Here is a 12,530-nt window from a genome sequence, read left to right as displayed (position 1 = left end):
TTTGAAAGAGATAGATTCTTGTGAATGATTTTTAAAATTGTCAATTTGTCATATAGAAATTTAACATTCCAAATCTGAGACTTAAATAGTCATCTATAAAACACGTACTCATTAATTTTTTTTTAAAATCAAATTTATAGCGTATTTAATTTAACAAATCTTACAAAACTTATTTTGATTTTATAAAACAAATATAATTGATCATAATATATAAAAGAGATTCATTTACTTAAAAAGTAAGTTTTAATAAATTTACTTTATTTAATAATTCATGTTCCAATAAAATTTTAATAATTCAATCATTAAACTAAAATAATTTAATATAAAGATGAAGTCTATAAATTATTTAAAAAAATAAAAAATTATATAATACTTTATTGTATAAATTCAAGATTAATTAATAATATCAATAGATATTTTCATTCAAAGTTACATTATATTCAGATTATTTTAAAATAAAAAAATTAGCAAAGTTTATCATTTTAAAATCCAACCATTTATTTTTCAGATATTAAATTAATGTTATAAATAATTTATTAAATGAACATTAATTAGACCTTGTGAGAATTGTTTTCTCTACGACATCTCTTTTAATTTTGACTCTATTACAAGAATTATATTCCAAGATTATTCACCTATGGAAACTTTGATTTTGTTTCGTAACTTTTTTTCAAACTATTATTTTTAATCTCTATTACAATTATTATGTGATTATTTTCAATATTTATTAAAGGATTAAATAATAATTTGATATATGTCATTTCTAAAAAAATTTATAAATCTTTAAAATAAATGTGATTTATCTTATTTTAAAAGAATTATTAGAGAAAAAAACAACAACTTTAAATTTTTAAGAGATAAAAATCAAAGTAAAATACTTTATAAATTATCAAAATCAAAATTTACTTATAATATAATAATAATAAAATGTTTATATTTTTTAAAAAAAATTATATGGATCAAAATCAAAATTCATTCATTTTATAAGAATTAAAAATATATTAAAGCTATTGAATATTTATTTTGTTCTTACTGAATTCATTTTTTTTATAGTTTCAATTTTTTACCTTCATTCGTTGACGTATTTTTCTACCCTTTTTTTCTACGTTATCTTTTAACGGAGTTAAAGAAAATTCCTAATATTCGTTATCTGATAAACATGTATAATTTTAATATTTTGAAAAAAATCAGAGATGTCACAAGCAAACATATTAACATAATATTATATATTATTATTGGTATTACATGAGATAATCACTTATCCAAATATATACAAATTAAATAGTTTTTACTTGTTAAATATGATATCAACAAAATAAATAAAAACATTATTATATTTTTAGCCAATTAATTTAATGTGATTAATACACAAATTTTAGCCTTAATGTTTGTGCTCATATTTAATTTTCTTACTTTTTAATTATTACAATCAAGTCCTTTAATTACTCTACTAAGACTTTAAAATTCTTCACTTTTGTCTTCTTCTTTTTTTAATGTTAAGTTGTTTTGTAGTATTATTTATTTTCTCCACCATCACAAGTTAAAATGTTATAAGTTATATACTAAATATGAATATACTTATAAAGATAATAATTTTAAAACGCAACTATATATAAATACAAATAACAAACATAATCGTGAATATAAAATTATTTTAATATAGCATAATTTGAACCTTTCGCCACCATTTACAACAATGCATTTATTATTATTTCCTTTTTTATTTCTTTATATTATCTTTCTATTAGATGTAATAACATTTTAGGCTTGTAATTTTTATTCCTCATATTTTATAATTTCATGTCATCAAACTTTCAAAATCTACATTTTTATTTTAACATTTTAAATTTTGTATATTTTATCATCATATTAATTGGATGGTGATATAACACGTTAATTAATAATATAATATATTATTTATTGACGTATCACATTAATATAAATTGTTAATATGATATATATAAATAATGATAAACATAATGTGTCATTTCTTAACATAAATATTTATGTGATATATAAATAATAACATACATAATGTTCAATAGTTAATATATTATATTAATAATTAATATGTTATTTTAATAGTTAACATTATATTAGTTAATAATATGTCATTCCAAACGATCGAGTACTAATTTGTGTTATTTCACAAATTGAGTAACAAATTATGAAATCATATACACATAGATGGCAAAATTTTAGAGTTGCATACTCGTTTTTTTATTCAGAATTTGCCAATGGATGTGTGGTGCTTTTGCACTCGTGACCAAATGTTTGATCTTAATTTACAACGAGTTGAGAATGAAGGATGAAAAAATAAAAGGTGAAAAAATATCTTAGCTAACAATGATTTTAAAGATGACGATTAAATCATTACAAAGTTAAAAAATGAAATTACAATTTTGTTGATGTAAAAAAAGGTGCTTAATAGTTGCTATGAATTTAGAGTTATCAAAATAATAATTCGATCCGTTTGATTCAATCCATCTCAACTCACTTTTTAAGTAGATTGACTTATCTTGATCTACCAATTTTAATGTCCAAATTTTTTAATCCGGATTGGCCTATCATGGGTTGGTGGACTATAAGGGTCGATCCACCAACTTATATAATTTTAAAAAAATATAATTTAAAATAAATTTTAAATTAAAGTAAAAATTTATCGAATTAAGTATAATGTATACAATATTAAACTTAAATTAAAAAGTGTACAACTTTAAATAATAAAAAAAAACTTTTCATGAGAATAATTATTCATCAATATTAAACTTTATTAGAAGCTTAAGTATATAAATTGATAATAATTTTTTGTTGTTTAACATCAATTTTATCTTTATCTACAAAAAAAATGTATCTTATTAAAATAATATATATATATAATAATAATAATAATAATAATAATAATAATAAACAGATTAAGTGAGTTGTTAGTGAGTTAGATTGATAAAAGTGTAAATAAGTGAAGTAGACAACCTAACCTACCATAAGTTCAACTCAAGTGTACCAAATCAAAAATGAACTAAATTACATTTTTTAACCCATTATAAAAATTTTATTTTTTTTTGGTCCGATCCATTTTCACAATTAGCTCACATACTAAAACCCATTTTAACAAGTGTAACTATCATGGTTCACAACCTTGTGTTTTACGCTTATGCCGCTTATCAATTATTGATTGCAATTTTCAGTATTTATATATTGGTTGAATATTTTGCTTTTAATCTAATTTATATTTATGTTTTATTTTTTATTATTAAAAACAATATATTTACAGGGAAGATAAATTTTAAGTGCTCAATGAAAGAGAGACAAGAGATGAATTAGGGGTAGAATAAAAAAAATAAATTAGTGAAAAATAAAAAGACAAAACTTACGTATAGTATAATTAATGTTATTTTCTAATAAAATTAAAATTTTAATTTAATATTATACATTTATATTTAATGTACATCTCATTAAAATATATTTATATATAATAAAAATATAACTTTATCTCTAATTAAAGAAGAAAACTAATAACACTTAAAAAAACTCATTATCTTTTGTCCAAATAAAAATTCACACCAGGCATATTACAAAAGGAATAAAGGGAAAATGTGATATTAAATTGGGGGTGATAGATGCACAAGTACAACCTAAGAAATCAATGCAAAATGTGTGTGCAGCGCTTGGGGGCCCCATGACAGTGTGTCGCAAGATCTTGCAATTCCAATCCACGATAACTCGCCATTGCATGCAAAATTTATGCAGAAATGTTAACAACATTACACTTTTTTTTAATACTTTTAATTATAAATTGTAAATGTAACGATCCAGCTGGTCACTACACACCGCACAGCACACTAGAAACACCACACAGAAAGGAATAAGTGTATACATATAGGGTCTAGAATATATATACATATACAAGGTCCAAGTCTGGATAGAGTTAAAGTGTACAAAATACATCAAATGCTATTGCACCAAGTAGCTAAAACAACAAAACATCTTAAAAGATCAGCTCTGTCTGCCAGCTACAGACTTACCACCAGCCACCAACCTATCCCTGCTCTGCTCCCATACATAGTATGATCATCACACTCCAAACACCATGGAAATAATAAAGGGTAAGCTAGTGAAAATAAATCAACCTACATATATATGAACAATGAACAGCTACAGCTATCAGCACACCAGCACAGCTTATATTACACCACACAACATTCAACAATATCAGCACCGCAAAGCGGCAATATCAGCACTGCATAGCAGTAATAACAGCACTGCATAGCAGTAATAACAGCACCACTCAAGTGGCAATAATAGCACTGCGTAGCGGCAGTAACAGCACCGACTTAGCGGCTATAACAGCACCACAATAGTGGCTAATAACAGCACCGACAAAGCGACTATAACAGCACCACAATAGTGGCTAATGATCAACACACAGCTCAGCTAACACAGCTCACAACACAGCACAACAAATCAGCATATAGCATAGCTAAGTAGTATTCAACACAACTTACTACTCACAACTCAGCTCATCATTCTATAGTACAACAATATTATAATTCAGCATTTAAAATCATCAATAACAGCTCAGCTCAACATGGCAATATACATCTATTACAACTTAACATCATTTTTCAGCATTATTATCTAGTCAGCACAGCCTATACATCAATTTCAGCTTAGTTCAGCATCAAACAACATTTATCAAAAATTTCAGCAAAAATTAATAGCTATCAGCATATAAGTCATCTTCATCATATGCGCCCAGCGCACTCATGGTCGCGCCCGGCGTGGCACAACCAGAGAGCACCAGGGGTCATCGCACCCGGTGCAAGAATGCCTGCGCCCGGCGTGACCCAGCCAGAGAGCCCAAATCTCTCACGCGCCTGGCGCAATACCAATTGCGCTCAGCGCAAGCCCAGGCAGAGACTCTAAGGAGTCTCACACGCCCAGCGTGCCCTAACCCTCGCCCAGCGTGGGGAAGGCAGAGACCTACCAAGGTCTCGCGTCCAGCGCAATTCGCATTGCGCCCGGCACCCCCATGGCAGAGACTCCCAAGGAGCCTCCGCGCCCGGCGAGACCAAACTCGCGCCTAGGGCAGCACCAGAAACCCCAAAACATGTTACAACTGATATCGCGCCTGGCGCGGTCCAAGTCACGCCCGGCGTGGGCCATCCAGAGGCTCCCATTCTCAAGCTCGCCCGGCGCACACATCTTTGCGCTCGGTGGGCTTGCCTAAATGGAGCCCCCTGGTGGTCACGCGCCCGGCGCAAAGAACAGCGCCCATCGCGAGGCTCAGCAGCAACCTTCCATTTTCGAAAAACTTCACCAAATCATGCAAAAACAGCCAGAAAACCAACATGCAATCCATCCAAAAGTCCACATTTTCATCAAACATCATGAAAAACACCTCATTTTTAGCATGCAATCACAAATCAAAGAAAATCCCCAAATTTTCACCCCAAGACCCGATAACCTCGAAAATGAGTTTTCTTCCATCTCAACCAAAATCATCCATCATCCAGCAACTAATGAGCTTCTAAAGCCCATTTACCACCAAAAACAGCAAAAAAAAAATATAGCTTCCCTTACCTCATCGGTGCGAAGAAATCCGAGCTTCCGGGAAGGAGAAATAGAGAAGAAGGTTGAAGAAGAGCTTGAACACCCGAAAGAGGAGAAAGGAAGGCTCCGAATGCTCAGCTAGAAATTCAAGACTACTCCACACCACCACCTTGAGTCAACAAGAAAGAGAAGAACAAGAGAGTGAGTGAGAGTGTACGAGAGTGAGAGTCTTAGAGTTGAGAGGGAGAAAATGAGAAAGAAAGGGTCTCACAGAAAATATTAATTTAATAAATTTTAATACTAAATAAAAAAATTATTAAATAAATTATGAAATTCATAAAATTTGTAACTTTTTTTTATAAATTTTAATCAATAATAAAAAATAGAGTAAGTTATATTATTCTAGAGAGATTAGATATTATATTATCTTATTGTCTTATCCTAAAATATACAATTTAATTAATTTAACTTAACACGATTAAATTAAATTACGTTTTATTTTTTTATTTTACTTAACATATATATAATAACAAATTAAATTATATTTTATTTTTTTTAAGAGTAAGATCATATTTTTACTTAACATATATAATAACAAAAGTTGTAAATGTATATATTTTTTCGTTATTCCTTGGATTTATATGTTAGTTTAGTACCATTATGCTCAATGGAAAATCATATAGGTCTTTGCAAAATAACAAGTCCTCTGCCTAACATTTTCAATTTTACATCGTGTTCAGCAAAGAGGAAAGAATTAAAGATAAAAAAATAGATAAAAATAGAATTAAAAATATTATTTAATAAAAGAGAAATATTTTTTTATAAAGAAAATGTTTAAAATAATAAATATTTTTTTATACAAAATATATTTTTTAATATACATATAATTATAATAAATGTGATAGGTCTTTTCGTGTACATATTTTTTGGACTTTTTTTTAATCCTTTTATGACAATTTCTAATTTATATAAATTTCAGTCTCTAAATTTTTCGTACATCATAAGTAATATTTTTTTAATACCATTTATTTTATATAATAATTATTATTTATTATTTTAAAATTAATTCACATACAAAGTGTGTTTTGTAGGTTAGTGTATATATAAGGATAATCAATAATACTTGTACATATAATGTAATCATTATAGCATAATTTTATGAAAAGAAAATGGATATAAGCATAATAATAAATAAGGCACCGGTGCAGCAATTTTAACTTCACGTACTTCCCCTCATTTAGATGGGCAAGTTTTGGATGGTGGACCCCACAAAAACTTACTCACGTCACGTTTCTCTTCTGACATCAAAATTTCAACTTTTTTACATTTTCCGCACTTTTTATTTTTCTTTTTCTTTTTTACTTCTCCTTTCTCAAACACAATGTTAGTGTGTTCATAATGTGTTTGCAAGACATTTCCCACATTTCAAGGCTACAAATGAACAAAGTAACAATACTAATTGATTGAAAAAAACGTGAATTGTATGTATTCTATTAATAATAATTTTATATAAATATAAATAATAGGACACATAACAAAAATTTATAATCAAATTTTTTATTAATCAGATTGGGGAGTTCATCGAATGTTTCGGGTTTATAAATATAATGCAAATCTCTCAGTTAACACCTTTTTTGTTAGCTAATAAAATGGGATTGACTCACATTCATTTTCAGATTTTGCTCCTGCTTGTTAATCATTTAGATGTACTCAACAAAACACATGTTGAGAAGAGAGAAGTGGATAGAAAAAGTAGTTTTATGTTGTTGTTTATGTTGTTGTTTTAGGAATAAAAAGTAGAGAAGAGATAAAAGAAGGGTGTGTTCCATCTCAAAATAAATTCTCTCCTATAACGAGAAGAAAATAGATAATTAATTAATAAAAATGTGGGTCTCATTATAAATTACAAATTTAGTCTCATTATTATCAATTTGGTAATTTTTTTTAAGTATTTATATTTTTTACTTACTTTTTTTTTAATTTTTATAATTAAAAAAATATATTTTTAGTCTATGTATATTTTTCAATTATTTTTAGTTTTTATAATTAAAAATAAATCTTTTTAATTTTTGTACTTTTAATCTCTATTATTATTATTATTTTTGTAACATTGTCTTTTTTGTATTAAGTTGAAAGAAGTATTAATTTAAATTTGTATATCTGATATCAAATTTATTTTATTAAAATTATTTTAAATTAAGTCTATCAATATTTCGTGTTTCTTTTGTATTCTTATAATATTCATTATTGATATAATATTTTTTTATTTTATAAAATTAAAAATCTCTACCACGACAATACAAAACAAACAATATTACAAAAAAAAATTAACAAAAAAATAAAAATAAAAATAAAAACTGCAAGTAAACAAACTAAACAAATATTTTAACTTAACTATTTATATAAGATCTATTATATATATATATATATATATATATATATATATATATATATATATATATACATTAATTAAGGACAAAAATGTTTTAAGAAAAATATTTATTTTATTCCTCTCCATTTTTTTTATCTAAACAAATTAGTGAAGATAAAACTTAACTTATCTTTCTCTTATACTTCTCACTTACTTAATTTTATCGATTAAAATACCTTAAAAATCTACTCAATTTTTACTTATTCTATCTTCTCTCCTACTTCTTTTCATCCAACTTTTTTTTCCTACGCTTATCATCTCTTCATCCAAACAAAACATAAATTTGAAAAACATCCCATGATAGAGAAATATCCGATATTGACTAACATAGAACAAAACATTAATTTTTATTTGGATATTGAAGAGTAATTTTGTTCGGATACAATCACATAAATGAAAAATGATATCAAACTGTAGGAAAAAGAAAAAAAAGTTGTTAGAAGATTTACTGATTTAGGAGTACTTCGGATAATGTACCCTAGAAGAAAAAAATTGCAAGAAAATCATAAATTTCAATTTTAATAGGTTAAATAAGTCTTTTGATTACTTTTTTTTTTATTATTATTTAATTTGATTCATTTATTATTAAAAAAATAGTTTAATCCTTTAATTATTAAAATAATACAATATTATTATTATTTATTTGATTTATACTAACAACATTAATTTTTTCTATATGTAAAACGTATATCATTTTCTTATTGCGTAATGAACTGAATTAAATTTTGAATAATAAAACATGAAATTGAATGGGTGAAATTAAAAACAAAACCATTTTCATACATGAATAGAAAAGATATTAAGAAATTTGATGAGCCAAACATTTGATAGGGGAAATTATGAAAAGGTGGAGGAGGTGGAAGATAAGATGGAAGATGTTGTGTACTGTTTCACTGTAAGATCAGTGACATTAAACTGCTTCTTGCATAGTTCATTAATTAGCAACAAAAGAAGAGAGTCAAACGAATTTCAAGGATTTCATTTCCTAAGTCAAATGACTGGTCAATGTCATCAACCACCTGACACCATAGCAATAGCAATGGAAAGGGTTACTTTCTTCTGGTGACAGGCAACGGCACCAGTTACGCTCCTGAATCATCTGACAAATTACATTAACTATTAACTATTTCTTTCATTCCACACTATATTTTACTAATATACACGCGCTAACACCCATGAAACATACGATGGGACTAATATTTTAATATCTACAATTTTTAATCTCTCTTCTCTCTTACTAGGTATCAAGTAGAATACTTGGATGTACAAAAATTAATTTTTAATATAAAATTATGTTGTACAAAACAGTGTTATTCAGACATTTTTTAATTATAGGCACGTACCATTTCTTTTTATCTCTCTCATCTTATTTTTATTTCATACTATCACTTATCAAAACTATGCTCTCTTTTTTTTCTTTATATTTTTTGTGTCAAATACTAAAATGTCATTTATGTTTGTATAAATATTGAAATGAATACGTCAATGTCATTTTGAAGTAAATTTCTAATTTAACAAAAAAATTCAGTAAGGAATACTAATGAATTCGGGTTAAATTTTATTAAATAGTATTCAATTTGAGCCAAAATTGTAAAATAGCTGATATGCTGAGCTTCCATAGCATAGTGGTAGTGCGTTCGCTTCGTAAGCGAAAGGTCGCGAGTTCGATCCTCGCTGGGAGCTTTTCAAATTAGTCCTTAACTTTTTCCTTCGTTTGACAACAATTTATTTTAATTAGTGCACCGAAATCAACGCTGGTCATATTAAATGATAGTTTTGACCAATATTAATCTTGTCTTGGAGCAAAGCAACTTCTAGAACAAGAAAACATGAAAGCCATTTATATTAAGCACTAGAGTACTACAAAGACAAACAACATTAAACATCAGAAAATCCATCCGTTGAACATAAACAAAACATACACATAGTTAGGATTAGGATATAACTCTAACCCCCTTCCCATGCCAGCCCTTAATTATTATAAGACTAATTATCCTCGTTCTTCCAAATGCAATTAAGCCTTCTTTGTTCTCCAAGATCTCAACTCAATCTACATGGAGCGTCCATTTGGTTCAGCGTTTGAGATTCCAGGGTGATGAGAGGAAGCAGCATTGTTTGCATGTGCATCCCTAACGTAGGACCCCATGGCAGCACTGAAGTATCCATTGGGGTGAAAGGGTGGTGGCACAAAAGCAGTGGCGACGCCAAGAGTGGCGTATTCAACGGTTCTCTTCCCCAGTGGTTCACCCCTCATGGAGGTTCGGTCACCCTCGAGTTCACGGTAGCGGTGAAGGTACATGGTGAGTGGTTCGATGTAGTCATCGAATCCGAGCTTGCTCATGGCCCAAAGCACGTCCTCAGCAGTGATCGTCTTGCGTTGCTCCCTCTGGCAACGCTCGTTCGCTTCCCCAGTGATGAAGCTGATGTACTCGGACACACACTCTTGGATTGTTTCCTTTGCATCATCGGAGATTTTTGCATGTGGAGGGAGAATCTTGCGCATGATCCTTATCACGTTTGCGATTGGCATGAACCTGTCTTGCTCCCTCACCGTGCACTCGTTATCCTCTCCTGTGTGGTTGTTGTTGTTCTCTGCTCTCATGTTGTTCATATCTGACACTGACAGCTTCAACCCTGTGAATGCGTCAGGTTAATTAAGGTTATATGTATGTACATGCAATGCTTTTTTCGTTTCTTTTATGTTATCAATGAAACTGCCACAAAATGAATCGGTGGTGGAAGGATAAAGTTGGGGGATACACGTCAGGTTTTAATGAAAGCGTGTAACTGATGTGATCGAAGTGTGGAGGAAAAGGGTGAAGGATTGAAGCTGTGTGTGCTTTCTTGGTAAGAGGAATGCGGGGAAAAGGACAAAAAAAACAGCTCTGAAGTCATGAGGCTAATATTAAAGGGGACAAATGATTCAAAACGGTTCTCTTTTTCATGCCTTTAAATTTGTTTTCATGCATTCGTCACTGTGAAACGCATTTCAAAGTGGTGCCGGATGTGTGTGCCTATGCATGTAACGCAAAATGGTCCACACTCGTTTTTTTGTTTGAAATTTTGGCTTTTGGGTAACTCAAGATTTAGAAACTCCTCAAGTGGAGAAACTTTTATAGTTTTATTTGAATGAAAACAAAAAAGGAAAATAGCTCGGCCACACTCAATATATATACTAGATGACATTTAGATTTAGAGACAGAAATAATGGATATTAATAGAGTATGTTGTATATAACGCGCATATATCAAAATATCATCACTAAAATTAAAAAACCTTAAAAAGTTAGGACTTAGGGATTGTTGAATAATATATATGGTTCGAACAGCATAATGCATGTACATATATATATGTCCCTCCAACACACCAGAGTCTTGGCTTGGCGGGGAAGGAGGGTAAGTAAAAGAAGATGAAAAGGTTTGTATAGTGGAGACAGATCCTTGTATTCTGATATGATGTTGGAAAATGCATGGATGCCACTTGTAACAATCAAGTCAGTAACTGCATGCATGCATGCGTGCCACTTGTTCCATTCTAAAATAATATAAAGCCATAACCCACTATTGTCATCATCTTCGTTTCACACCTTGCTTTACTGAAACCACCTAGGTAGGGTGGAAGGAGACACCAAAGGCTCAGATTCGGCCTTAGGATAGGGAAACTGAGAAAGAAATAATCAACTGCACAAAAGAACTAACTTACAAGTTCTAAGCAATATCTATATATATATATATATATATATATATTTATATAGAGGATAGGATAAGGAAGATATCAGATTTTGCGCATGAGAAAGAGATCAGCAAATTAAATGCTAGAAATTAATGAAAGAACTGATTCCAGTAAATAATGACATCAGAGTTCAGTGGATTTGGCAAGAAAAAGTGAGGACTGAGGAGATAAAAAGGTTGCATGCATGGTAGAATCACCGAGACAGGTACTATATATTAAATATACATGGATGATATTTCAGAAGTATATTAATGTATATCCTGCACGAGTCATGCATATATATGAAGTTAAAATATTAGAAGAAAAAGGTAAAGCATATAGTATAAGTAAAGTATATTTGTAGTGTGTATTTTAATACCAGAGGCAGAGGAGGTGTTGGGGAGCTTGCGGTAGCCATGAAAGCCTCCAGTGTCCATAGCTATTAGGTGTGTGTGACAGACAGTGATTATAAGAGAGAGAGTGAGAGAGAGAGAGGTTGGTGTGTGTGAGAGAGTACTTGGCAAGTGTCGAGATTTATAGTGCTTAAAATTGGGGAACAACGTGTCGATGGAGGCGATGTAAACGAGGGAAAGCGGCAATAGGCAATAGCCGGTCACAGACAATGAGACATCCGTTAGAGGCATCAGTCCACTCGGATTGGGGACATGACAAGACCGACAGCCGTAGGTTGCTTCCTTTTACTATCATCAATTTTGGGGAACTACTATGCACAGTAATTAATAAATTTAATTAATTTAGTTAATAATGTTAATTTTTTTTATACTACCTCTCTTCTTTTATATATATATATATATATATATATATATATATATAT

The 12,530-nt window shown here is 29.5% G+C and overlaps 1 protein-coding gene and 1 non-coding gene across 2 annotated transcripts; one reads left to right on the top strand and one right to left on the bottom strand.

Annotated features, from left to right (window-relative positions):
• The first annotated feature begins 9,595 nt into the window (after window positions 1-9,595).
• On the top strand, window positions 9,596-9,667 carry TRNAT-CGU (transfer RNA threonine (anticodon CGU)). Its single transcript has one exon. It is a non-coding gene; the product is annotated as a tRNA-Thr (tRNA).
• A 195-nt stretch (window positions 9,668-9,862) lies between these two features.
• LOC109811337 (nuclear transcription factor Y subunit B-6) lies at window positions 9,863-12,210 on the bottom strand. The gene is made up of 2 exons (XM_020375042.3): window positions 12,075-12,210; window positions 9,863-10,618 (listed from the first exon to the last, which is right to left on the bottom strand). The coding sequence occupies exons 1-2, from the start codon at window positions 12,130-12,132 to the stop codon at window positions 10,035-10,037; spliced, it is 642 nt and encodes a 213-aa protein (XP_020230631.1). The 5' UTR covers window positions 12,133-12,210; the 3' UTR covers window positions 9,863-10,034.
• Between the last annotated feature and the right edge of the window lie 320 nt (window positions 12,211-12,530).

This window comes from Cajanus cajan, chromosome 5, assembly GCF_000230855.2.
Source record: "Cajanus cajan strain Asha chromosome 5, NIPB_CcT2T_4, whole genome shotgun sequence".
Taxonomy (NCBI): Eukaryota; Viridiplantae; Streptophyta; class Magnoliopsida; order Fabales; family Fabaceae; genus Cajanus; species Cajanus cajan.
This window is presented reverse-complemented; position numbering and strand designations above follow the sequence as displayed.

Bases quoted from the DNA above. Each gene is read 5' to 3' on its own strand.
- LOC109811337 (XM_020375042.3), bottom strand. From the start codon at position 12,132: ATGGACACTGGAGGCTTTCATGGCTACCGCAAGCTCCCCAACACCTCC. The intron at 10,619-12,074 runs GTATTAAAATAC...ACGCATTCACAG, and splicing joins CAACACCTCCTCTGCCTCTG to GGTTGAAGCTGTCAGTGTCA.